Source organism: Euprymna scolopes, chromosome 18 (genome assembly GCF_053919585.1).
Source record: "Euprymna scolopes isolate OS-2025 chromosome 18, ASM5391958v1, whole genome shotgun sequence".
Classification (NCBI taxonomy): Eukaryota; Metazoa; Mollusca; class Cephalopoda; order Sepiida; family Sepiolidae; genus Euprymna; species Euprymna scolopes.
Window position 1 is genome coordinate 125,252,640 of NC_136499.1, and position 25,078 is coordinate 125,277,717.

Consider the following 25,078-nt stretch of genomic DNA (forward strand, 5'->3'; position numbering starts at 1 on the left):
TTTTACTTATACTTAAAACTGTTCGTCCATCGATGACAATGAAGACCATGAACATCACTAATGATGCTGTGACTTGCATATGAAATTTTTTGTCATAAGAGTTGCGCAATCTCCAACCCCACATCTCTTGAGTTGGCACTGTTTTATTCCAGTTGCAAGTAGAAATTCAAAATGACTGGGAACAATGCTGAGATAAACGGAGATCACATACAGCACCTGCTATTTCAAAATGGACACTCATCTGGTACTGGCCAGGCCCGTCGTAGCTTAACTTCAGTGATTTGTTGAGAAACTGTGTGTCAATAAGATTATACCATATATTCTGGATTTTATTTTTTTTTTACACTAAAGAGTCATCACTTATCAAGGCCCAAAGGCCACTCAAGGATAAGGGTTAATGAGTGTATGGTAGTCCATAGGACAATATCATAGTAATCATTAGTAGTGGAAATTTGGTAAATTTGATTATTTAAGGGGAACGGCTCATCAAGAACTTGTTTACATTGAACTTGAGAACGACCATGTTGTAGTCAGTTGAAAAGCAGGAAAACAGAATAGAGTTCCACAGGCATGCATTTCTTAAAAAGAAGCTTTGTTCATGGAATCTATGTTTAGTTTTGGGCATAGATAAAGAGTGGGGGAAATTATTGATAGTGGTTTCAGCTAGACAAGTGTTTTTTATGAAAGTCAGGCAAGGGTGTGCATAGATTGGAGCTCAGATGAACACTTGCCATGAAAATAATGGTAAAGCAGAGACATGCTCACAACATCTCTTCTGTGGGCAAGAGGCTCCAGGGAAGAGAAAAGGACATCCCCCACCAGCCTACAAAGTCTATTTTGAACTCTTTCAAGGCAGGATCAGCTGTTTCTAGCAGTTCCTGCCCGAATGTGGCAACAGTACTCCACTCCATCCTTGGGTGTATTTTGCTCTTATACAGGTAGAGAATTGCATTGGCAGGGAGATATCTACTGGAACGGTAGAAGGATCCCACCATTTTTCCAGTGACCTTGGCAACGGATTTGATGTAAGTGCTCCATTTCATATTAATTTATTTATTACGGACTATTATTCTCATCTTTATTAGTTGTTGTTTCACAACGTTTCGGCCAACTATTCCTCTGGCTTTCGTCAGATGGTAACTGCGACAGATAGGAACTTCGAATCTCCTAACTGTATTCTCAGCAATTATTGCCATCTGTAGTTGTTGTCGTCTCACCACATTTTTTGGGGGCTAAGTAATCCTCTAGCCGGTTTTGGGTAGGATTGAAACCGCTATATTCAGATAATGCTCATCTGGAACAATAGAGATTCAACTGCACCACGGGTGTCGTGAAACAACAATTAATAAAGATGAGAATAATAGTCCGCAATAAATAAATTAATATAAATAATACTCAACTCAATAAATTCCAATGAAAATAATATATGTTCCATTTCAGATCAGAAGCTTGTCAAAACATGGAGCCTCCCAAAGACAAAAACCAGTCATTTCAATTGATGCCAGACGGAGATCATAGCGTTGATAATGTAAAAATAGAAACTTCATTTTAGATGCATTAAAATTAACCTCTTTCATTGATAGTACACACATGAAACTCTAGTCCCCTTCGAAGTAATCATCTCCGGCTGCAATGCATCTGTTGTACAGTTCCAACAACTTCTGAAAGACCCCCATGGAAGTCCTCTTGTGGGAGCGGGTCATCTCAATTGTCTCAAAACGACAGCCTCTTTATGAAGTCATCCGTTAAAACAACTATCTTCTCTCAGATCTATATGTGTGCATAAAAATATGTACATATTTTTTTTTTTTTTACATGGGGGTCACCACTTATCAAGGCCCAAAGGCCACTCAGGGATAAGGGTTATTGCGTGTACAGTAATCAATGAGATAGTATTGTAGTAATCATGAGTATTGGGGGGTTTGATAGAGTGTCTTACTTAAGGGGGGAACGGTTTGTCAGGAGTTTGTTTATGTTGGACTTGAAGACATCCAAGTTGTAGTCAAGTGGGAAACAGGCAAGCTGCAGAGGGTTCCACTGGCATGCAAGTCTAAGAAAGAAGCTTTGCTCATGGAATCTATGTTTGGATTTAGGCACAGATACATGTAGGATCACAAATCTTTGGCTTTTTGACTAGGACCAAAGCGTAGTATCTGTTCTGATCTTACACTTCATCAGCTCTGTCTTCAGTAAGTGAAAGAGAAACGCAAGGCAATTTTTATTTTTGTTACTATTCACATGGGAGCTGGATATCCCTACACTAAAAACTGACCTTGTGCCAAACTCTGCCCTCACGAGAAGGTAAATAACTAAGGACATGTGGAAACACAAGTATCTTTTCTTTAGAACAGAATTTGTTTTTTTATTTTTTCATCAATGTGGAGTGGACCAATACGTAGTTGGAAAGCTGACCAAACATGCATCTTCATGGTTAAAAACAAACGACATACAACTGCATAAGTTGGTCCCTTTTTCTAAATCAAAGGTTGGAATTTTGAACAAATTTCATTTTTCTCTTAGTGGTTTTCTTTTTGTTTATTTCCAACCCTGTGGACTAAATTGTTTATTTCATAGCATTACCTTTGCAAACAAAGAGTCAAGATAAACAGAAACAATCAACATCATATACATACGATAAAACTGGTATAAAATATTTGTGCTTGTAACTTACTTCGGTACTGACTGTTTGTCCCTGGCCGACACTGGCTTTCATTCGAACTTCAACTTCGCTACGCAGAGCCACCAGCTGATCAAAATACAAACGAAAATTATCAGTAAAAATGTGTTTGTTTATTTTTATCCAGTGTTGTCCGGTAGTGTATTTATTTGTAATTTCTTTTGCTTTTTTTTTTCTGTAACTACAGTGATTTTGGTTTTTGCCAAAATATATTTTTTTTTATCCAAGGGAAGTAACTCTGCATAAACCAAAACAGAGATATGTTTCTTTTTTTAATTAATTTTTATTAAAAAATAATTGTGGGCCCAAAAAAACTATTTTCTGCAAAGAAATTAAAATTTAATTACATTTCATTCTTTTTAGCATGCAACAATGATTCGTAAGAAAAACTGACAAACTAAAATCAAATATTAATTTACTTTATATATTAGATTTAAAATAAGAAATATTATTACGGTTTTGAAATTAAAGAGGTTTTTTTTTTATTCATGTTTTTTTAAATAAAAGATTTTTTGAAAATTGTTTTTTTGGGGAAATAATCTCATTTAAACTTAAACATTTTTAAAATATTTCATATATATTAAAAATTTTGAATAGGTAAACTGCTTTAAAACTATGTTAAGATGCAAATATTTTATCAAAAATAAATCATTCAGATTTTTTTTTTTTCTTTTAAAATTAAAATGTTTTTTTATTAATTTCGCATAGCAAAATATCCATCAGTAGAGAATGAAAGAGTTCTGTCGTTTTTTGTTTTTTTTCGTATGTAAAATGTCAGTGTCCTTGTGTTGTTTTAGCAAAGCTGTACATGCAGTATTGTTGAAAAGAGCTTTTAGGTGCATGTTCACTATAATGTTTACTATAATGTCACAAAAATATGCAAAATCTATAGAAACTTCATTATTAAAATCTTTAATAAACAAACTTTTGAAATCATGTTAAGATGTAAATATTTCATTTAAAAAAATCACATATATACCTCACCCTTTTTTTAACCAAGTAAGATCTGTGACTTACTTGTGGTTTCATTAAATACTTTTACATGCAAAATCCGATCCCGCATTTTGCTAATTCCTGCCCTCTGATGAGAAGGAGAGTATTTCTTCGAAACTCCGCGAATTAAGGACTATCCACTTATCTTGTGCTTCCTTTTTAAAGATGTTTTTTAACATGTTTTATTAATCATTTGTTCTTATATATATATATATGATTTTGCAGGATTGTTGGAAAGAACTCTTTAGTTCAAGCTTTTAGGTGCATGTTCACTATAATGTTACAAGAATTTGCCAAAGCTACAGAAACTTCATTATTAAAATCTTTAATAAACAAACTGTTTTGAAATCACATTAAGATACAAATATTTTATTTAAAAAAATCTTACATATGCTTCTGGAAAAAATATGCTAATTCAATTATATTTCACCCTTCATTTATACCAATGCTTTAATTAACGAAGCTCGATGTAACTACAGAGCATATATAAATAAATGGCAGAAAGTCTATATTCCAAATTCCAAGATGTTGTCCATTTTAATCAAACCAAAGATGGCGTAAATATCACAAAACACAATTGCAAGTACTCTTCCATTTTTGGGGGATTTATATAATCATGCCCATATTCCTTTTTCTTTTAAAGTTGATGAGTTCTTATTGTTCTCATGAGTCAGGGCAGAAAAGATTTAAAAAATTGACATAATTATATGAATGGTTCTGTGCTACGAAACAGGTCTTGTCAAGAATTCAACATTTTAACATGCTGAAAGAAATAAATAATAAGATGGACAACATCTTGGAATATAAACTTTTTTGTCATATATATAATATGATATATGATAAAATGAAATGCTATGGAAATGAAAAAGACAAAAGGAAAAATAAATTAAACAAAGGATTGGTTGGTTGCTTGCTTTTGTTTTACGGCATATCAACCCTTTTTGGGTTATTTAATGCCGAATCCAAAGATTTTGAAGAAAAAATTTTTAATAGAATATATTTGTTGTTTTCAAATCGGTTTCTATTTAACCCATAGTTGGAACCCTAACAGATACTACCACTCCGGGTCAGAGTGGACCTGGGAGCAATGGTAATTAAAGGGTGGCTCCACACTCCCCAAAGCCTGCAATCTTGGGCCTCACCACTGGATATACTTTAAGGTCATATCCAGGACCATTAAACAAAGGAAGAGATCATCAAAAACGAGAGATTTAATGTTTAAACAAATTGGATTTCATTTCTATCAATGTTAAATCTCAATGTCTAATTTATTTTTCATTTTGTCTTTTTCACAAACACACACACACACACATATATATATATATGTGCAGCATTTTTTTTTTCAAGACATATTTCATTAGATATTAGACATATTTCATTAGATATTAGACATATTTCATTAGATATTATCGACAACTTATGTTTGAATGTCTTTCTTCTGATCTTTTATGAGCTCCATATTACTTTACCGTTTTCAAGCTGGAACTGGCCGATGTATTAGGTACACTCATTTTGAACTCTAGCACTTTCAGATTCCTCTAGATCCATCTTCAAGGGTGGTTATCAAGTAACATGTATTTTTTTTCTTTTTTTTTTTTTTTTTAACTATTTTGTAAATATTTAAAAATTCAGATTAAAATTTTAGTTGCAACAATTTTTATATTCTTCATTAAAAATAGGAGTTATTTTCCCATTCATTTTGATTTTTCAATTATGACTGAAAGACGTTTTTTATTTTACCGTTTTTTTTGTGTGAGACTACATAATTGTTTTAGCAAATGAAAATTGGCTAGTCAGAATTAGTCTGGTATATAAGCTTTAATGTCGCTTAATATTGAATAACGGGTTTGCCAAATGAACAATGAAGAAATTGTCCTAGCTATTGAACTCGTGTGATACAATGGTCACTAATGGGAGATTGTCTGGTGAACACACTCAAACAAAACAATAAAAACAAAGAAAATTATATTTCATAAATTGAATTAAAAAATCAATGAAAAGGTTATTGCAAGCAAAAAAAAAAAAAAAGTGAACTTGGACCAATGTCTAATTTAATCTCACTTTCAAAACTACATTCCAATATGATGCAGCCAGATCTACCATTTTCTCTCTCACGTGCCCAGTCACATGCTGACATGTTAAAATAAAACAGATTGCTTTTATAAACCAAAGTTTGTTATTTTATTTTGTTGAAAATAGCCGTGCATAACATTCGGTCACACAAGTAGATGATTGGATAAAAAAAAAAATATACGCTAAAAACAATTTATCTTACATCAGATTCTTTGGTCAAGTTAAATTCTCGTGTGCTGTCTTTGAATTGGGCAACATGATAAGGTCCCTCACTTAGGGTCACTTTAACAGGCGATCGAGTCATCATTTCGCCTGAACCTCTGAAACGGAAAAAAATGAAGGAAAAGAAGAATTCAATAATCATAAATATAAAGACAACAAATAATCATCAGGGTTTTTAGACAAGGATTATTAATTTGGATTATTTCAACATGAGAACGGTAGTCTAATTAATCTAAATAATCCCACAAATATGTTGATTACCTCCCTTGCATTCAGCTTTATATATTTAAAAAGAAAAAAGAGAAAGAAGTGAACGAGTTCGATAGAAACATTCCCGAGTTTGACAAGATACATCTGACGAAGGTCGGAGGTTATATCGACTGAAATGTGAAAATGATACTCAAGATAGACTAGTAGTCCGATGAATCCAAATAATACAAAGAACCAATCCTCATCAAAAATTCAGAAACAAATTCCCAAGTTCGACAACATATACCTGAAGAAAGTCAAAGGTTACATCGGCCAAAAAGTTGTCCGATAAATCTGAATAATATAAAATGAATACAAATTATACAGTATGAATCCGAAAATTCTATTGTTGGCAATGGTTTCCCTGATATTCTCCTAGAAAGACATTGGGTACTTACGGGAGTGACCACGTGAAGGTTGCCAAGGTCCTAAATAAAAGTCCTGGAGACACCTCATTCATTCAACATTACTGGCATCTTCATAAATGTAGCAACTGAGGCAACTTTTTCATTTTGTGTCTGTCCTTTTTATAGTAGCAATACACATGAAAAAAGTGAAATAGCTTAAAATATTTCAATATTGGTATACATAGAAAGAGCTTGACGAGCTAAGAAAGAATCTTTTTACATTTTAAAAATCTAATAAAAATCAAGGAAGTTATGGCTATTTTTGTGCCTCACACGTTTGGATATTTTCCCCTCTTTAAGACCATATGCGTTTCGTCACATTTTTTACACTACTTTTTCAGTAAAAATGTCATAACTTTGTTAAAACACAAGACTAAGAAATGAAATTTACTGTATAAGTGTATTTTTGTACAAGGAATCAGAATATGCAACTGAAAATCTCCAAAAGTTCATGGTTTTCAAATAATCTGCAGTAAATGTGCATAAATATGCTGCAACTCCTTAAAAATGCCATGTGTCCATAAACAGAAAAGAAGTTGGAGAACTCAAAGTTGAATTGTAATGTGCTTTATGTACAAAATACTTAAATCTAAACATAAGACCATTTAAAAATGAATATATTGCAATATTTTTTTGGTATTATTGTAAATTAACACCTTCTGTTTAACCCCACTCAACTTCTTCTGACCACCCCTCCAAAATGTGATTTTACCTTTTTAGGTAATTATGTATGAAATGCCATGAAAAACTTTAATGAAAGATAAACAAATTATTTTAGAATTTAATGTAAAATAATTCCCCAATACAGGTCATTCTAGCGTTTTAAGGCAGTTAACTGTTTTTTTTTCTATGGGTTGGTTGGTTGGTTGTTTTTGTTTTACGGCATATCAACCCTTTTCGGGTTATTTAATGCCGAATCCAAAGATTTTGAAGAAAATATTTTTAATAGAATATATTTGTTGTTTTCACATTGGTTTCTATTTAACCCATAGTTGGGACCCTAACAGGTACTACCACTCCGGGTCAGAGTGGACCTGGGAGCAATGGTAATTAAAGGGTGGCTCCACACTCCCCAAAGCCCACAAGATGGGGCCTCACCACTGGATATAGTTTAAGGTCATATCCAGGACCCCCATTGAGGGACTTTTACCCTCTGCAGGGGGGCAGTCAGCGTATTCTAATGCCCCACCAACAGGGCCTTTTTCTATGGAAGATAAATCCTGTATGCTTTTTGTTTTATTTTTTTTTAAGACGATTATGTGTGGTTTTAAGAGGGTTTCTATGCAATGAGAATATGGGGAGGGTTGCCATTCGGACTTTGAATTAATTGTAGGGCTAAGGAAAATTATGTGTGAACATACTGAAGACTTGACAGAAACAAAAACAACAAAAAACAATATTATAGAGAGGGGGGAGCGGTTATTTTCACAAAAATTTAATGTACAATAATTCACCATTTCCAGGCCATTCTAGCATTTTAGGTATAACTGGAAATGTTTTCTCAATCATTAAATCATTTCTCTCCGATAGGCTCATAAGAGTAGTGGTAGATGGACAAAAATCGGAGGCCTGCAATATAAATGCTGGAGTCCCTCAGGGGTCAATCCTGGGCCCAACTCTCTTCCTGATCTACATCAATGACCTCCCTAAACACATACTTAAATCATTCGTTGACATCTATGCTGATGACACGACCATCTACGGCAACACATCAAAGGCTGTAAATGACGAAGTTCTCTCGGATTCTCTCTCCTCTGATCTCGAGCGCGTGGTTCAGTGGGGAAAGATGTGGCTAGTTACCTTCAATGCATCTAAAACCAAACTCCTATCCTTACATCATCAACGCTCTGATCCCCAGCTGGCATCAATTGTGATGGATGGCTCTCGTCTGGGTGAGGCCCCGTGTTTTGACAAGCTTCTGGGTTTGACCTTTACTCCTGACTGAAATGGAACACGTACATCAAGTCTGTTGCCAAGGTCGCAGGAAAGATGGTGGGATCCTTCTACCGCTCCAGAAGATATCTCACTACTGATGCAATTCTCTATCTATATAAAAGCCAAGTACGGCCAAGGATGGAATACTGTTGTCATATCTGGGCAGGAGCTGCCAAAAACAGCCTATCATGCCTTGACAGAGTACAAAATAGACTTCGTGGTTTAGTGGGGGATGCCCTTTTCTCAACCCTGCAACCCCTCTCCCACAGAAGAGACGTTGCGAGCCTATCCTTGTTTTATCGTTATTTTCATGGCAGGTGCTCGTCTGAACTCCAATCCCTGGTCCCCCCCTCACCAATCTTTCACGAAAAACACCCGTCTAGCTGAATCCACTGTGAAAAATTTCCCCCACTCTATATCTGTGCCTAAATCAAAACGCGGATTTCATGAGCAAAGCTTCTTTCTTAGAACTGCACGCCTGTGGAACTCTGTTCCGTCTGCCTGCTTCCCTCCAGACTACAACTTGGATGTCTTCAAGTCTAATGTTAACAAATTCCTAATGAACCGCCCCTCCCCTAATTAAACACTTCATAAAATCTCCTCACTAACGTGATGTACTTGCAATAACCCTTATCCCTGAGTGGCTTCCGGGCCTTGATAAGTGGTGATCACTGTGTAAAAAAAAAAAAAAAGTTAACCAATTTATTTTTACGAGAGATAAATCATGTGCATTTTTATTTAAGGAATCTATTTTTTTTTTTTTTTTTTTTTTTAGACGCTTGTATGTGGCTTACAGAGGTATTTTGTTGGGGAGGGGGCTTGCCACTCAAACTTAGTGTTATTGTTAAGGTTAAAGAGTTATTTTTACTTAGCTATAAAACTTTTTAGTGTTTTTATTCACTTTAAAATGTTTATTCGATTAAAAAAACAGTGTCAAGCATTCGTTACAAGAAAACTGGTGGTGACTTAACGCCTAAATATTTGAAGTCTTGATAATGACTTAAAAATAAAACAAACTTCTGTTATGAAGCCATCCAACAAATGTCACCATGACATTTAATAGGTAGGTTGCTAACAGTATTTTGTTTTACTATTTATTTATAAATCATTATCAAGACTTCAAATATTTAAGTGTCAACTAACCGACATTTTTCTAGTTCTCAGGAAATGCTCAACACTATTTGCGCGTTCGTATTACTTGCCACAGAGGTATGAAAAAGTTGTCAAAAAAAAAATATATATATATATATATATAAAGAAATAAATGTTATGCAAAGCATTAAGCAAGATAAGGTACTTTTCTACCTAACTGAATAAGTTTTTACTGTTTTTATTTAATGTAAAATATTTATTCGATTTGAAAAGTAGGTAATATTCAGTGCTACTCGAAAAGAAAATATGGCCGCAATTCCTATTTACATTTTTCAAGTCTTGATAATCACTTCAAAATAAGAAATAAAAGAAAATGGTGAATGAAATCCACCCAATAAATGTCACGGTAACATTTATTGGGTGGGTTTCATTCACCATTTTGTTTCATTTCATATTTTGAAATCTTTGTTGAGTATTACTATGCACATAGATTCGAAAAAGTTGTAAAAGAAAAAAATATATAACAAGTAAATGTTATCAAAAGCAAGATAAGTTACTATTCTACCTAACTGGCTAATTTTTTTAGTGTTTTTATTTAATGTAACATGTTTATTCAGCTCGAAAAACAGTGTTTACTGATGTATTGGAAAATTTAAAATGGTGCCTGACTCTCTTGAAATGGTAAGTTTGGGGAAAAGGGTTAAAAATAAAAAAAACTAGACAAAATACTGTTAGAAACTCGCTCAATATATGTTACCGTGACATAGGCTGACATATATTCGGTGGGTTTTTAACAGTATTTTGTATAGCTTTTTATTTTTAACTCCTTTTCTCAAACTCAAAGTGTTAAAGAGAGTTGGGCCGGGCCCCAATTTTCCAATACATCGGTAAACACTGTATATTTTTTTAGCTGAATAAACATGTTACATTAAATAAAAACACTAAAAAAATATCCAGTTAGGTAGAAAAGTAACTTATCTTGCCTTTGATAACATTTATTTGTTATATATTTGTTTTTTGACAACTTTTTTGAATCTATGTGTACAGTAATACAAACAAGATTTTGATACATCTTTTGATTTTGAAAAAAACATTTGAGGTTGTTCGCAGTGAAGCATTGTTTTAATTCACTGTTCAAAACTAATGCAATGAATAAAAGTGCATGCAAGCTATATATCTACAAAAGTTTATTTTGTTTTTTTAACCATGTTTTTAAATTTGACCAGAAATGTGAGAAATTGCAACGGATTCATAATGCCGAATTGGTTGGGATTGTTGTTATTGTTGATTGTTGTTATCTGAAAACCGAATAGTTCTAAACTAATGTTATTCTGATAACAAAATAGCTCTAATTAAACATATAAGAACATTTATATTCATATTTTCATTTTTTTTCTTAATTCGTTTGTGAATAAAAATTAAAAAAACGTGTGTTGTTTACACTCTGATATTGCTAATACTACAGCTGCTGCTGCTGCTAATACTAACTTCATTTGTCCAAACTCAAGAAATAGAAACGTTTTTTTTTCGGGTAGGTCCTTTTTATCAATTACCGTGGTCCTACTCAACATACAATAACACTTTTAATTGATAAAGATAGTAAAAAGAATGATTTACTTACTAGTGGGTGTCCGAAGAAATTTTTTTCAAAATGTTCGATACTCGTCATATTAAAGTCTTATTTTTAACACGACAAAAAAAGAAATGGTCAAAAATATTTCGGACACTTGACAGTATAAAGATTAACACCTCTTCTGATTGGTTCCCAAATTTCATGACAAAATTCTTCATACAATCGTGGTATCAGCCTTTAGAAATCGGGGGAGGGGGGGGGGGTATTACAAAACCTTACCAAAAACGCCATTTTATGACGTTCACATTTTTATCACTTTATTTGCTTAAAACTCTTAAAATATATAATGTACATTCATATTTATTAATTCATTTGAAAGTATATTCATTTCCGAACAAAACAGTAGTAATTTGAAGACTTGAAGTGCTTTGGTTTAAAAAATATGGCTATTTTAGTAGAACTACCTTGAAATCTGTGATTATCCAAAGCGTTTTTTCATCCGTGTGTATTACTATTTATAGGAGATGAACTTTTCTCACATTAAACGACAATTTTGTATCATATCTTAAAAAGACGGTAAATCGTGTACCAACTACAATTTAATGATTTGTTTTGTTTATCTGCTTTTTGATAGATTAAGGTTGTCAGCCTTGGAAGGCAGTCCACCTTGTGGAATACCCACCCATGGGAAAAAGTTACATGAGAAAACGTTGAGAAAAAATCCAAAGTCAAAACTGTAAAGCAGTTTGGTGTTACCTATAACTTTGTTCTACCAGTTTCTACAATGGCGCTGGTGCCTAAGATAACAGCCTCTCTGTTCTTTTGGATTCATCAGCAACATGGGACGTGTTACGAAGGCAATGTATGTCACAATACACAGACTAGCATTCAACAACATTGAATCAACAAATCTACAGTCTTCAACCTGGAGAAAACATTTCAGCTTCGCTAGTGGCGCTGATACAACACATTTAATCTCACCCTTGCTTGACCCTGACCAACAGAGATTTACTACTACCACCATTTGTGGCATATCAACGATTTGGTGTTTAATACAGAGATAATATTTATTGTATGTGATTTATTGAACACAAGTTGCTATTTTACTTATATCTACAACGCTCCAAAGGCCAGCAATGAGCAAGATCATTCCGATTCTCTCTTCTGATCTTGATAACATAGTGCAATTGCAATGGGGAAAAAGGTGACTGGTTAATTTTAATACATCGAAAACCAAGCTTCTCTCCTTTCATCATAATCGCTCTGATTCCCATCATGTCCCAATTGAAATGAATGGCTCTCGTCTTGGGGAAGCTCCATGTCTTAACAACCTTCTGGGATTGACCTTCACTTCTGAACTGAAATGGAACACATACATCAAATCTGTTGCCAAGATCGCTGGAAAAATGGTGGGATCACTATTGCTCCAGTATGTATCCCACTGCCGATGCAATCCTCTATCTATATAAGAGCCAAGTACGTCCTAAAATGGAATACTGTTGCCATATCTGGACAGGAGCTGCCCAAAGTATCCTATCCTGCCTTGACAGAGTTAAAAACCTACTTCGAAATCTAGTAGGTGATGCCCTTTTCTCTTCCCTGCAACCCCTTTCCAACAGAAGAAACGTTGCAAATCTGTCTCTGCTTTATCATTATTTTTATGGCAAGTGATCGTCTGAGCTCCAATCTATGGTTCCCCTTGCCAAACTTTCACAAAAAATACTCGACTGGCTACAACCACTATCAACAATCTCTCCCACTATCCATCTGTGTCTAAATCTAAATGCAGATTCCATGAATAAATCATCTTTCCCAGAAATGCCTCGCTGTTCCGCTAGCTTGCATCTAAGTTGAATACAACATGGTAGCCTTCAAATCCAATGTAAACAAATTCTTGTTGAGCCATCCCCATAATCAAATACTACCCAATTTACACCATTAACAGTTACTACACTACCACCTTACATCAATTAATCCTTATCCAGAAAAGTAAAAATTTGAGTGCTAAAAATATAAAACAAATAAAAAATAACTGAAAAATTTACACAAAAAAAAAAAATAAATAAAAGAAGATATAATGATGAATAAGACAGTAAAAATATAGCAAAAACAAATTTGAAATCAATTCTTTTTTTTTTTACAAGGGTCGTTCCAAAAGTCAAGTCTATTTTTTTTTTTGTTTTACTCAAAAAAGTTGAAGAGCTACGAAGACGGGAGTGGTACCATTAAAACAAACAGCCTTTGGTGCTACAGAATTTATTTTTCTACATAATCAACACCATTCTCAATGCTCTTTTGCCAGGAATTCAATGTCACATCCCTGCTTCTGACGGTTGCTTTCTTAAGAGTCTCACAACGTCAATATTTATAACAGAGAGATGAAACTTTCAGATCATGAATGCATAAGTTCAATCAACATAACAATGCTATTTGCAATCCCTTCTGATCCATTCAATCAGATTGAAAAATAGGAGGCATTATTTTTGGAATGCCCCTCGTATTTATATACTTCCAAAAAGTATAATGTAACACGAAGTTATAAGGTGGAAGGAGAATTAATCACTGCTCCAGTGGAAAAGCCAAACTGGTTACTAAAAATAACCTAAGTAACTTTGTTTATATTTCCTTGGTAGAGGTACCTCAAGCAGTTAGAGATTAACTAACTCCTCAAACTGGGAAGGCAAGGCAGTCTGACAGATAAAATGGCACTGAAATAACAAGTCAAATTAATTGTTGTGAATATATTTTTACTGGTATTTAAGATGAAGAATCAGGAGACATCTTTCGTCATTAAATTTTCTTCCATTTTTACATACTATGATTATAAATCTGTGGAGTCTGTTATTCTGCTAGTAATATAGATACCAAATTTAACAGTTTGCCGTCAAATCTTGAGAAAATAAAGATGCCTCCATCCGTGTCTTGATGGAGCTTTATTAATACTATGGTCAAGAAAAAGCTTCTTTCTTAGAACTGCACGCCAGTGGAACTCTCTGTCGCTTGCCTGTTTCTCACCTGACTACAACTTGGACATCTTCAAGTCCAACATAAACAAATTCCTGACAAACCACCCCCTTAAGTAAAACACTATCAAAACCCCCAATACTAATGATTACTACAATACTATCTCATTGATTACTGTACACGCAATAACCCTTATCCCTGAGTGGCCTTCGGGCCTTGATAAGTGGTGACCCCCATGTAAAAAAAAAAAAAAAAAAAAGGGTAAAAGTGTTGGTGCAAGTACACATGTTGAAATACTCAACAGAGCCAACACAGACAGCATAGAAGCCGTTCTCGCCACCACACAACTGTGATGAAATATATGGTCAGAATGTAAAACAATCGCATTCCAAACATCCTCTTGTATGGAGGATTGGAAAATGGATACAAAAAGATTGGTGAGCAGAAACTCTGCTACAAGTATGTGGTAAAGCCCCACCTAAAGGCAATGGATATGAACACGAAAAATTGGGAAAAGTTAGCAGCAGACTGAAGTTGCTGGTGCAATAGCCTTCACAAAGGAAAGGCAGAAATAAAGGCAAAAATAAAGGTCAAGTCTGAACAAAAACATTACCAAAGGTACAACCCTGGTAACTACGCATGCACTACTTGTGGGGAAACTTTTCACACTGAGCCTGGAATGATGATGGTGATATAACAAATAATGGCACAACAGGTTATGGATATATATATATATATATATATATATATATATATAAAATTATATTCAACAAACCTTGGAAATATTCTGGCTTGAGCGACCATTTCTAAAACACTTGTTTTTCCAGAACTTTGGTCACCAACAACAACCACCTGATGATATAGAAAACAAAAAGACGATATTGAAAAGGAGATATTTCTTTTTTAATTCAATTTTTTTTTTTTTTAGAAAAACATTTAAATATTTTCGGGTTTTTATTTTCAGGTTTTTACATTTAATTTTTTTCTTTTTTTTGCCAATATACTTACAGAAATAATAAAACAAATTTGTTTTTAATTTTGTTGCTTTTTTGCTGGTTAGAAGAATTCTGGATTGATTTTTTTTTATTTTTTCTGAAATTGTTGTACATTTCTAAGAATATATAATTTTTGGCTTTTTTTTTTTTTTAATTTAATTTTTTTCGACAAATCAGCAGAAAGAAAGATAATTTTGTTTTAAATAATAAAATATCGCAAATAAATGGAAGACCAATCAATTAGCTCCAAAATAAAATACAAAAAATAAATTTTAAAAAATAATTTTGAAAATTATTTTTTATTATTTTTTGATATTAAAGATTTAAGAAAAATTCCCAACTCCCAAAAACAATCTAAAACCAAACAAAAAAATTCAACAATAAAAAAATATAAACATGCAATTTTCTAATTATAGACGATAAGCCACAAATATGCAACTAAAGAACGTTCTTTTTAGAGGCGGCAAACTTTAAATTAAAATAAATCACAGAAAAATATTTTTATCATACAAATATGTGGTTTATTCCAAAGATTCGTTATTGGCATTTATAATTTAAACAGAATTTTGGGCTTTTGGGGGCTTGCACATACTTGATGTAATCTAGTAGTCCAATTTCCACAATCTCTATGCATTAAATTAGGCTGTTTCAGCAATAATGCATCGAATGTGATCTTCCAAGTGTTCTATTGTGTCTGGTTTATCGGCATACACATGGGACTTTACATATCCACAAAGAAAATCTAATGAGGTAAAATTGCATGAACGAAGTGGCTAGTTAACATATCCATTTTGTGAAATTATTCGTTCATCAAATGTTTTTCTCAGTAAATTGAACATATCGCATGCTGTGTGACATGTGACTCAATTTTGCTGAAACCACATGATGAATTGCTAAATCAAGTTGAACTCAAAATAACTGATAGTTGCCAAATCTACAATCAAAGAAAATAGAGTTGTCAATTAAAAGTTTGATGCCTCTTTAAAAAAAAAAAAAAAACCCTATACAGCAAACAGTTAAGGGCCATTCATTGGGATCTGGACCAGTGATGATAACTCAATTCAAATTTCAGAAATAAAAAAAATTAAATTAACAAGTTTTTTCCGACCGTACATATTTATGACATTCCATCACAAACTTTCACAAAAAAACACTTGACTATCGACAACCATTGTATACAATTTCTCCCACTGTTCTGCTGGCTTGCTTCCCGGTTGAATACAACACGGTAGCCTTCAAATTCAATGTATACAAGTTCTTGTTGAACCGTCCCCAAGATAAGTTACAGGCAAAGGGCTACTTCCCTTTTAAATACAACAATATTTAAACATATTTTTTGTTGATGAAAATTTGTTCTATCTAAATTCATGTGAAATTTTTCATCAGTTTTCCTAACATTAGCTCAAAAGTGTGCAACGACTATGTTGAAAACAAAGAAGCATCATTTTGAATTACCGATAATATATCTAAAACTAGTTGTTCTTACCTGATGTTACAGGGTAGTAGGTTATGATATTGCTAATAACATGGGACAACAATAACAAATGAAAAAATGATACAAAATAAATCCGCAGCAAACAATGTCAGATAAAAAAATTATTTTATTTTTCTAAAAAAAAAAAAAATAATAATATAAAGAAATCAGTAAAGATTTCATGTAATATATTTTTTCATAATACTAAAAGCAATTTTGAAACAGTGAGATATTTTATTTATCATTTTATGCAAATAATAATTAGTTATAATGTGAATGTTTTTATCCGACGCTATTTGCTGCTGACTTCGAGTCACCTATTCTTCTACATCATCCTTCCTACTCTTACCCTCGGTAGATTGTCCTGTGTCCGGTAACTGGAATCATAATCAGCAAGTTCGTCCAAGACATCAGAATACATGTCTATTAAGGATTTCTGGAAAAAAAAAAAAAAAAAAAAAAAAAAAATTAAATCAATATTTTTTTACAAGACCTCCACAATAAAATCTTAAAAATCAGTGTAGTAAAAATATTTCTGGGCAACACCAAATAGAGACAATTAATAATATGAGGGTCATTCCAAAAATAAAGCCTCCTATTTTTTTTTAACTGAAGAAGTTAAAGAGCTACGAAAATGGGAAGTGTATCATTAAAACGAGCGACCTTTTGTGTTCCAAAATTTATTTTTCTGCATAGTCATCATCATTCTCAATGTATTTTTACCAGAAATTCAATAACACATCACTACTTCTGATGAAGAACATTATGAGAGGATTGAAAATGATGAATTGAATGGACAAAATTTGAATGCATATTATGACAGTTTATGACAAGTATTTCCTTTTGATAATTGAATCACATTCAATCTATTCTATTACCATCTTCACAGCTGATGCAACCTTTATTTGTTATTTGTTGCAATGGTGTTAAGCTTGGTTGGGTTGAGGGAAAAACAGGGGGATGCAAAGAGAAGAATAGAAAGGGGAGCAAATAATAAAGAGGGGAGAAAGAAAGAAAAGAACAGGGAAGAGAGGAATAGAAAGGGGAGAAAAGAAAGTAAAGAAGAGGGAAAAGAAAATAGAAAAGGAAAGAGAAGAACAGACAGGAAAGAAGAGAATAGAGAGGGGAAAAAGAAGAATAGAGATGTGTGTAAATAACGCGGTCAACACAATACTAGCTTGAATCAATTTGCTTATGTTCAAGTGCAGACATATCGAAAGGTTAAGACTGACAGGCTTCAAATTTGTTGACTTCGATTGACAGACGTGTTGCACCTGTGTGCTAGCAGGGATCACGAGGCAGGTCAGTATATGTTGAGTGCAAGTTGTGTTGACAGGATTTACCATCCCATACTGCATCTCAACATATAAGGAAGAGACACGCGTCAGTTTTTAGTCCGACTAGAAGCAGAATCAGTAAGAACAAGAGAGTATTGCAGTCAAGATGAGGAAGCGGAAAAGAAGAAAGATATCTGAATCAATTCAGTGATGCAAAGGCACTCCCAGGAATGAAGAAAATCCTGAATAAAGGCTGTCTACAAATAATAATAAACAAGTTGTGTTTTAGGAGCATACATGATTTGATTTCCAGATTGAAGGCGACGGTCGTGGAGGGCACTGACCGAAGAAAGGAGAAAAGGTACGTGTCTAAGATCTCCTTATAGATTGCATGCATGTGACACACACACGCACACACCCATGACTGTATATACACATGTGCACACACAAAGACAGATGATGAACGGCCATGTCATAGTTAAATACACACCATACAAATTATATAGACCCGGTATGCAATAGAGAGGGAAAAAGAATAAAAGAGGAAAAAGAACAGAGGAGGAACACAGAAGAAGAGAAGCGGAAAGAGAAGAAAGAAAGAAGAGGAAGAAATGAGGGGAAAAGAAGAAGAGAGGAAATAGAAGAGTGGGGGGGGAAGAAACTGAGAGGGGGAAAGGAGGGGGAAACGGAGAGAGGGGGAAAGAAACGGAAAGAGGGGGGGGACAAGAAATGGAGAGAGGGGGACAAGAAACGGAGAGAGGGGGGGACAAGAAACGGAGAGAGGGGGGGGGACAAGAAACGGAGAGAGGGGGGGGGACAAGAAACGGAAAGAGGGGGGGACAAGAAACGGAAAGGGGGGGACAAGAAACGGAAAGAGGGGGGGAACAAGAAACGGAAAGAGGGGGGGAACAAGAAACGGAAAGAGGGGGGGACAAGAAACGGAAAGGGGGGGGACAAGAAACGGAAAGGGGGGGACAAGAAACGGAAAGAGGGGGGGAACAAGAAACGGAAAGAGGGGGGGGGGGACAAGAAACGGAAAGAGGGAGGGACAAGAAACGGAAAGAGGGGGGGGGCAAGAAACGGAAAGAGGGGGGACAAGAAACAGGGAGAAGGAAGAGAAACGAAGAGGAGGGGGGCAAGAAATGAAGAGGAGGGGGGCAAGAAACGAAGAGGAGGGGGCAAGAAACGAAGAGGAGGGGGCAAGAAACGAAGAGGAGGGGGCAAGAAACGAAGAGGAGGGGGGCAAGAAACGAAGAGGAGGGGGCAAGAAACGAAGAGGAGGGGGACAAGAAACGAAGAGGAGGGGGACAAGAAACGAAGAGGAGGGGGACAAGAAACGAAGAGGAGGGGGGGCAAGAAATAAAGAGGAGGAAAGGGAAGAAGAGAGGGAAGAGAAGAAGAGAAGAGGAGTGGGGAAAGAGAGACAAAATTAAAAAAAGAAAGATAAATAAAAAAATATAAGAAAAAGAGGATAAGTAAAATTAGTCTCAAATCTTTTTCTTCATTTTATTCAGAAATTTAAAATCACATTTCCAGGTTTTGACCAAATAAACCTTAAGACGGAACCTGACCATTTTTTGACTGTTTCGTGCTCTCATTTTACCAAACAGAAATTTGGTAAACTAAATTCTACCAAGACAGAAGAAAGTCTTTCAAGTACACACTTTTACCTTCATTGTCCTCTTCCTTCCATTTTTTTGATCTTTCAGCATCAACTGCTTCCTCAGCTCTCGCACATCTTTCTCAAGACGATCAATCTCGCGTTGATACTTAATCTGAAAAAATAAAATAAACAAATTGAAAAATCAAAAAATTAAATTAAAAAAGCAGATTGAAAAAAATAAAAAAGAACAAATTTGAAACAAATTGAAAAAAAAAAAAAAAAATGAAAAATAAAAAACATTGAAAAATCAAAAAAAAACATTGAAAAATCTGATTGAAAAATTAAAAAAACACTGAAAAATTAAAAAATATTGTAAAAATAAAAACAAAAATGTTAAAAAATAGAAAAATCCCCTCAAGAAAGACTTAAAAGTTCCCCCCCCCCCAAAAAAAAAACAGATTGAAAAATAAAAAAGTAAATTGAAAAATAAAAACAAATTAAAATCCTCCCCACCCCACAAAAAAAAAAACATTGGAAAATAAAAATTTTTAAAAAAGGCAGCATCTAGATTAATTCCTTTATCAATAAATACCTGCATACCTATCTATAAATTTATACTAACTAGTCTACTGTATAATGTATTCCGGTTTGACTTTAGAATTCATTCATAAATAACATTTTCATCTGACATATTGAAGCCCATTTTGGAACAGCGAGGATACTAAAAAGAGCTCTCGGTTGGTTTGAATAAAAAGCGGGGCAATGTTGGCAGCTGGTTTGGCTGCCCCATACCCAGCATTACAATCTTCAAAGGAAGAAAAAGAAAGCATAATTTTCACAACTGAGCCGGGAGACCATAGGTCAATACGTACCAAAGACTTAAAAAATGGTACTTGATGCCTCAAAGCTAAACACTCAGAATTATAAGGTAAGGATCAAGAGTAAGTGGAGCAATCTATAATGATGGAGGATGAAAATAATAGTCACAAACTTAGTAAGAGTTGGCTCACTTGATGAACTAATTGCAACTTACAACTTATTAGAAAAATTAAAATTGGGTTCTTTTTCAAACATAAGTAAATCTCAAAGGTAAGGAATATTTTAACATGTAGTTTGTGTTATTAAAGTATATAGGAAACAAGATAGGTTAGTCATTTGACTGCATACGTAAGAATGGACCATATTGTAGAAGTTGCACTTGTATGATGAAAAAATCTTTTGCGTCGTGGTTATTTTTATTTATTTTTTTATTACATTTTCACCCCAAACAAGGCACAGTGCCATTTTGATGTATGGGGCTACTATCTAAGACATAATTTGCAGGGATACTATGTAGGGAGTTGAGCAGCAAGATGTCTGTTTATATTATCCTTGAACTTCTGCATGTCAGTACAGTTGGGGAAGCAGGAACCCGGAAGGGAATTCACAAGTCTAGCAGTTCTGTAGAATAAAATACTAGAGTAGAAAGCCTTCCTACATCTAGGGATCTCTACTGTATAGGGGTGTGACTTTGCTGCTTGTTGGGTTTGTCGGAGGTATTTACATCAAGGGAGTAGTAGTTCGTCAGAGCATCCACCATTAAAATACTTGTAAAACAGAGAGAGGGATGCAACATTTTGTTGATGAGATAGAGGTTGAAGCTTAGATGACAGTTCAGGACCTATCAGGTTGGCGACTCTTTTGAATCTTGTCCAGGAGTGAGAGACTAGTAGCAGATGCACCAGCCCAAATATTCTATACATGAGCGAATGGTAGCCTTGTAGAGGTACAGGATACTTTCACGCGTGAGTAACTTTCTAGCACGGTAGAGAGAGCCCACCTTCCTCGCAGCAGCTGCAGCAATGTTTTCGATGTATCTGTTCCAACTTATGTTCCCTGTGAACGTTACGCCGAGGAGTTTGAAAGAAGTACTTTCAGGTAATTCATCTTTAGCCATAGCTTTTGGTGGTTGAGAAGGTTTCTTATAATTATTGAAGGAAACAAGTTTAGTTTTGGCAGCACTGAATGTGACCATCCATTTTTATCCCCATTCCACTACAGATTGGATGTCATCCTCTAGTGTTTCTGCCATTGCCTCAAAGAAACATTATAAAAGAATTTAGAACAAATTTGATTTTGACCAAATTTTTCAAAGTCAATTGGCAAGATCAAGATTATATAAGTTGCAGGACTTCATTGGCTACAATATGGGTCAAGTAGTGAGTTTCTACGATGAATAGAACTGAAGCTAACGCCAAAAAATGTGGCTTACACCTTTTCCTTGACTAAAATATTTGAAAATGAAATCAGTTCTAAGTACAACTATGACCAATATTTTCACCAAGTTTGGTGACAATTGGTCAAGTATTGTGGACATTAGACTTTACACAAAAAAAACAAACATAGTGACAAACAAACTCAATTGAAAACACAGGGTAAGAAGGCTTTAGGAAACAAACGATTTGCTGAGACTTAATTTAATGATAATAGATATTGCATTCGCTCGACTGACAACATATAACGGATGGGTTAACGTATTATCTTGACCTTTCATCGATAACTTATTGAAAATTAAAATAGGTTAGTTAATGTTTTAAAATTTGGTTTTTCATGTTTGTGCAGAGAAAGGGCTGTTTTTGTTTTTTTTTGTTTTGTTTTTTTAATTGCATTTTAACCCCAAACAAGGCACAGTGTCACTTTGATGTAGGACCCTACTATTTGGGTCATAAGTTGCAGGGATACTATGTAGGGAGTTAAGCAGCAAGATGTCTGTTTACATTACACTTGAACTTCAGCATGTCAGTACAGTCGGGGAAGCAGGAACCCGGAAGGGAATTCCAAAGTTTAGCAGTTCTGGTGAAGAAATTATTAGAGTAGAAGGCTTTCAGACATCTGGGTATCTCTACTGTGTAGAGGTGGGATTTTGCTGCTTGCCGGGTTTGTCAGGGGGTTATGCGGAGAGGGTACAAGGGCTTGTAGTTCGTCAGAGTATTTACGATTAAAATACTTGTAAAACACGCAGAGGGATGCAACATTTCGTCAATGGAACAGAGGCTGAAACCTGGCTAACAGTTCAGAAACTGTTAGGTTGGCGACTCTCTTTTGAACCCTGTCCAGAAGCGAGACACTGGTAGCAGATGCACCAGCCTAAATGTGATAATAATACTCCCATACATGGGCAAATTGTGGTCTTGTAGAGGTACAGGATGCTTTCAGGCGTAAGTCACTTTCTAGCACGGTGGAGAAAGCCCGCCTTTCTAGCAGCATCCGCGGCAATGCGTTCGATGCATCTGTTCCAACTCATGTTCCCTGTGAATGCTAAGCCAAAGAGTTTGAACGAAGTACTTTCAGGTAATTTATTGTTAGCCATAGCTTTTGGTGGTTTACAAGGTTTCTGGTAATTAATAAAGTAAACAAAGTTTTGATCGCGTTGAACGAATGGATGTGAATCGTTGGTTAAGTAAATGTAGCACAGTTAAAGGCGAAAGGTCAGTTGACAGGGGAAGATCCAGGGAAACACAAAAGGAAATGATGAAGTTGAATTCGAAAGAAAGAAAGATAAATTAAGACCTGGCCAGAAATAGGTTAGTTTTGAAAAATTTCTAAAAGTTGTCCAACACATGCAAACATGTAAAACAGATGTAAAACCGATGATGATAATGAAAAAAATAGATGGTTGGATTAGTAGATGTAAAACAGTTTAGGTAGAAAAGATCAGTTGGCAGAAGATAAAGAAAAGTGATAAGAACTAAAATCATGATAAATAAAAAACAGATAAATTAGTTCGGAAGTCAATTTAAAACAGACGTTAAAATAAAATATGATGATAATTGTTTTATGTCTTTTTTTTTTTTTAATATAAAAATTAATTTCTGATGTGAAACTGACCTGAACTTGCATCAATTCCGTCTGCAATTGTTCAATTTTGCGTTTGTCTTCATACTGGGTGAAAAAAAAAAAAGAGATATATATGTGTATATATATATATATATATTTTATATTAGGAGATATTCTATATAAAATTGTGTAATGGAAACATATAAGGTATTTACAGCTTCTCTTCCAATGTTTGGATTTTAATCATGTCAAAACACACTTTATCCTCTTTTGATAGATTGATTGTTGCTATTTCTTCTGATGAGTTAAGGGCAAAATAGATTCACTGATTGATATAATAATTAAAAGATTGATTTTGCGCTACAAAACAGATACTGTCAAGAATTGTAAATGTCAACTGAATTAAAGGAATAAATTATAAGATGGTCAACATCATGAACTTTGAACTAAAGACTTTTGTCATTCATTATATATATCGATTATTATGAGATACATTCAAAGCTCGACATCACATCTAAAAGAATTGAATTGGCTGTTTTTTGTTTTTATGATATATAAGGAGTGAAAAATGTCTTTTCAATCTTTATTTTAAATAAAACGAAGCAAAGTGAAATTATTTAAACAATAAAACGTTTAATAGAACAATATACTTTGTTTTAACAAAAAGCTATTTAAAAAAAACATCTGATCAAATTTGAATTTTTATACCTTCAAATGCCAACATAAAATTCGGTACATATTTGGAATTACACTTATTTGAAAAAAAAAAATACAGAAAAATCTTTATGATGTACGTACTCGTCACAAAACGAAAACGTCATATTCCAACAGTCACGTGGATTTGGTTAGTAACTTTTCTATTTGGCTAGTAAACGAAAATATTTAGTTGTCAAAGGTCAACTAAAGATAAATTTATCCGTAGAGTCCTGTTAATTAACACTTCTACTTGACTATTGCTGATAGAACAAGAATAATCTACATCCATGGATTAAATAAAAGGTTCAGTTTTTAATTTCCTATAGGTTTCCCGGGTTCAGCATGAAGATTCTTAAGTTGATTTTTTATTTATTTTTTTTTTTTTTATTTTTTACAAAGGAGTCATTAGTTATCAAGGCCCAAAGGCCACTCGAGGACAAATTTGAAAAAATATACCGGAAAAATTTAGATCAGTCAAAAAGTTGTGAAATTAACAATCAAGATGAGAATTGTAATCTAAATTGTCAATCCTTGTCTTTTTTAGACAAGGACTGACAATTTAGATTATGATTCTCATTTTCAAAAACTTTGAAACTGCATTAAATGCGTTTATTTTGCTAAATTGATATTTCAAGATAAAACTCGAAAAATCAAAAATATTACAAGAAAGGCTGTCCCCTTTTCTTGTAAATAAGAAAAACATAAGTGGAAATTGAGATTAGGATAGACCGGGATTTGAACCTTGTAAGCCAGGTTCAGAAATAGATTCGGAGTGGGAATGTTGAAATTTGGCTATTGTCAAATTTCACATAAAATAGTTTAGATATGTTTGTTTGTAAAAAGAATTGTTCATTCTTTTATATAAAATAGTTTAGATATGTTTGTTTGTAAAAAGAATTGTTCATTCTTTTATATAAAATAGTTTAGATATGTTTGTTTGTAAAAAGAATTGTTCATTCTTTTATATAAAATAGTTTAGATATGTTTGTTTGTAAAAAGAATTGTTCATTCTTTTATGGAAATTGAATTAAA

The 25,078-nt window shown here is 34.0% G+C and overlaps 1 protein-coding gene across 12 annotated transcripts in view; it reads right to left on the reverse strand.

Moving 5' to 3' along the window:
- The window catches only part of LOC145297804 (dynamin-like GTPase OPA1, mitochondrial), a 180,365-nt gene that overhangs the window by 53,981 nt on the left and 101,306 nt on the right, over positions 1–25,078 (reverse strand). For 6 of the 12 annotated variants that reach the window (XM_080144110.1, XM_080144106.1, XM_080144101.1 and 3 more), the window contains 6 exons: positions 23,402–23,455; positions 19,602–19,706; positions 17,004–17,090; positions 14,961–15,037; positions 5,946–6,063; positions 2,672–2,746 (listed from right to left, as the gene is read on the reverse strand). In XM_080144110.1, the coding sequence (XP_080000236.1) occupies positions 2,672–2,746; positions 5,946–6,063; positions 14,961–15,037; positions 17,004–17,090; positions 19,602–19,706; positions 23,402–23,455 (516 nt within the window). Of the gene's footprint in view, positions 1–2,671; positions 2,747–5,945; positions 6,064–14,960; positions 15,038–17,003; positions 17,091–19,595; positions 19,707–23,401; positions 23,456–25,078 lie in introns of all 12 variants that reach the window. The other 6 variants (XM_080144102.1, XM_080144105.1, XM_080144107.1 and 3 more) reach the window with 1 other exon arrangement.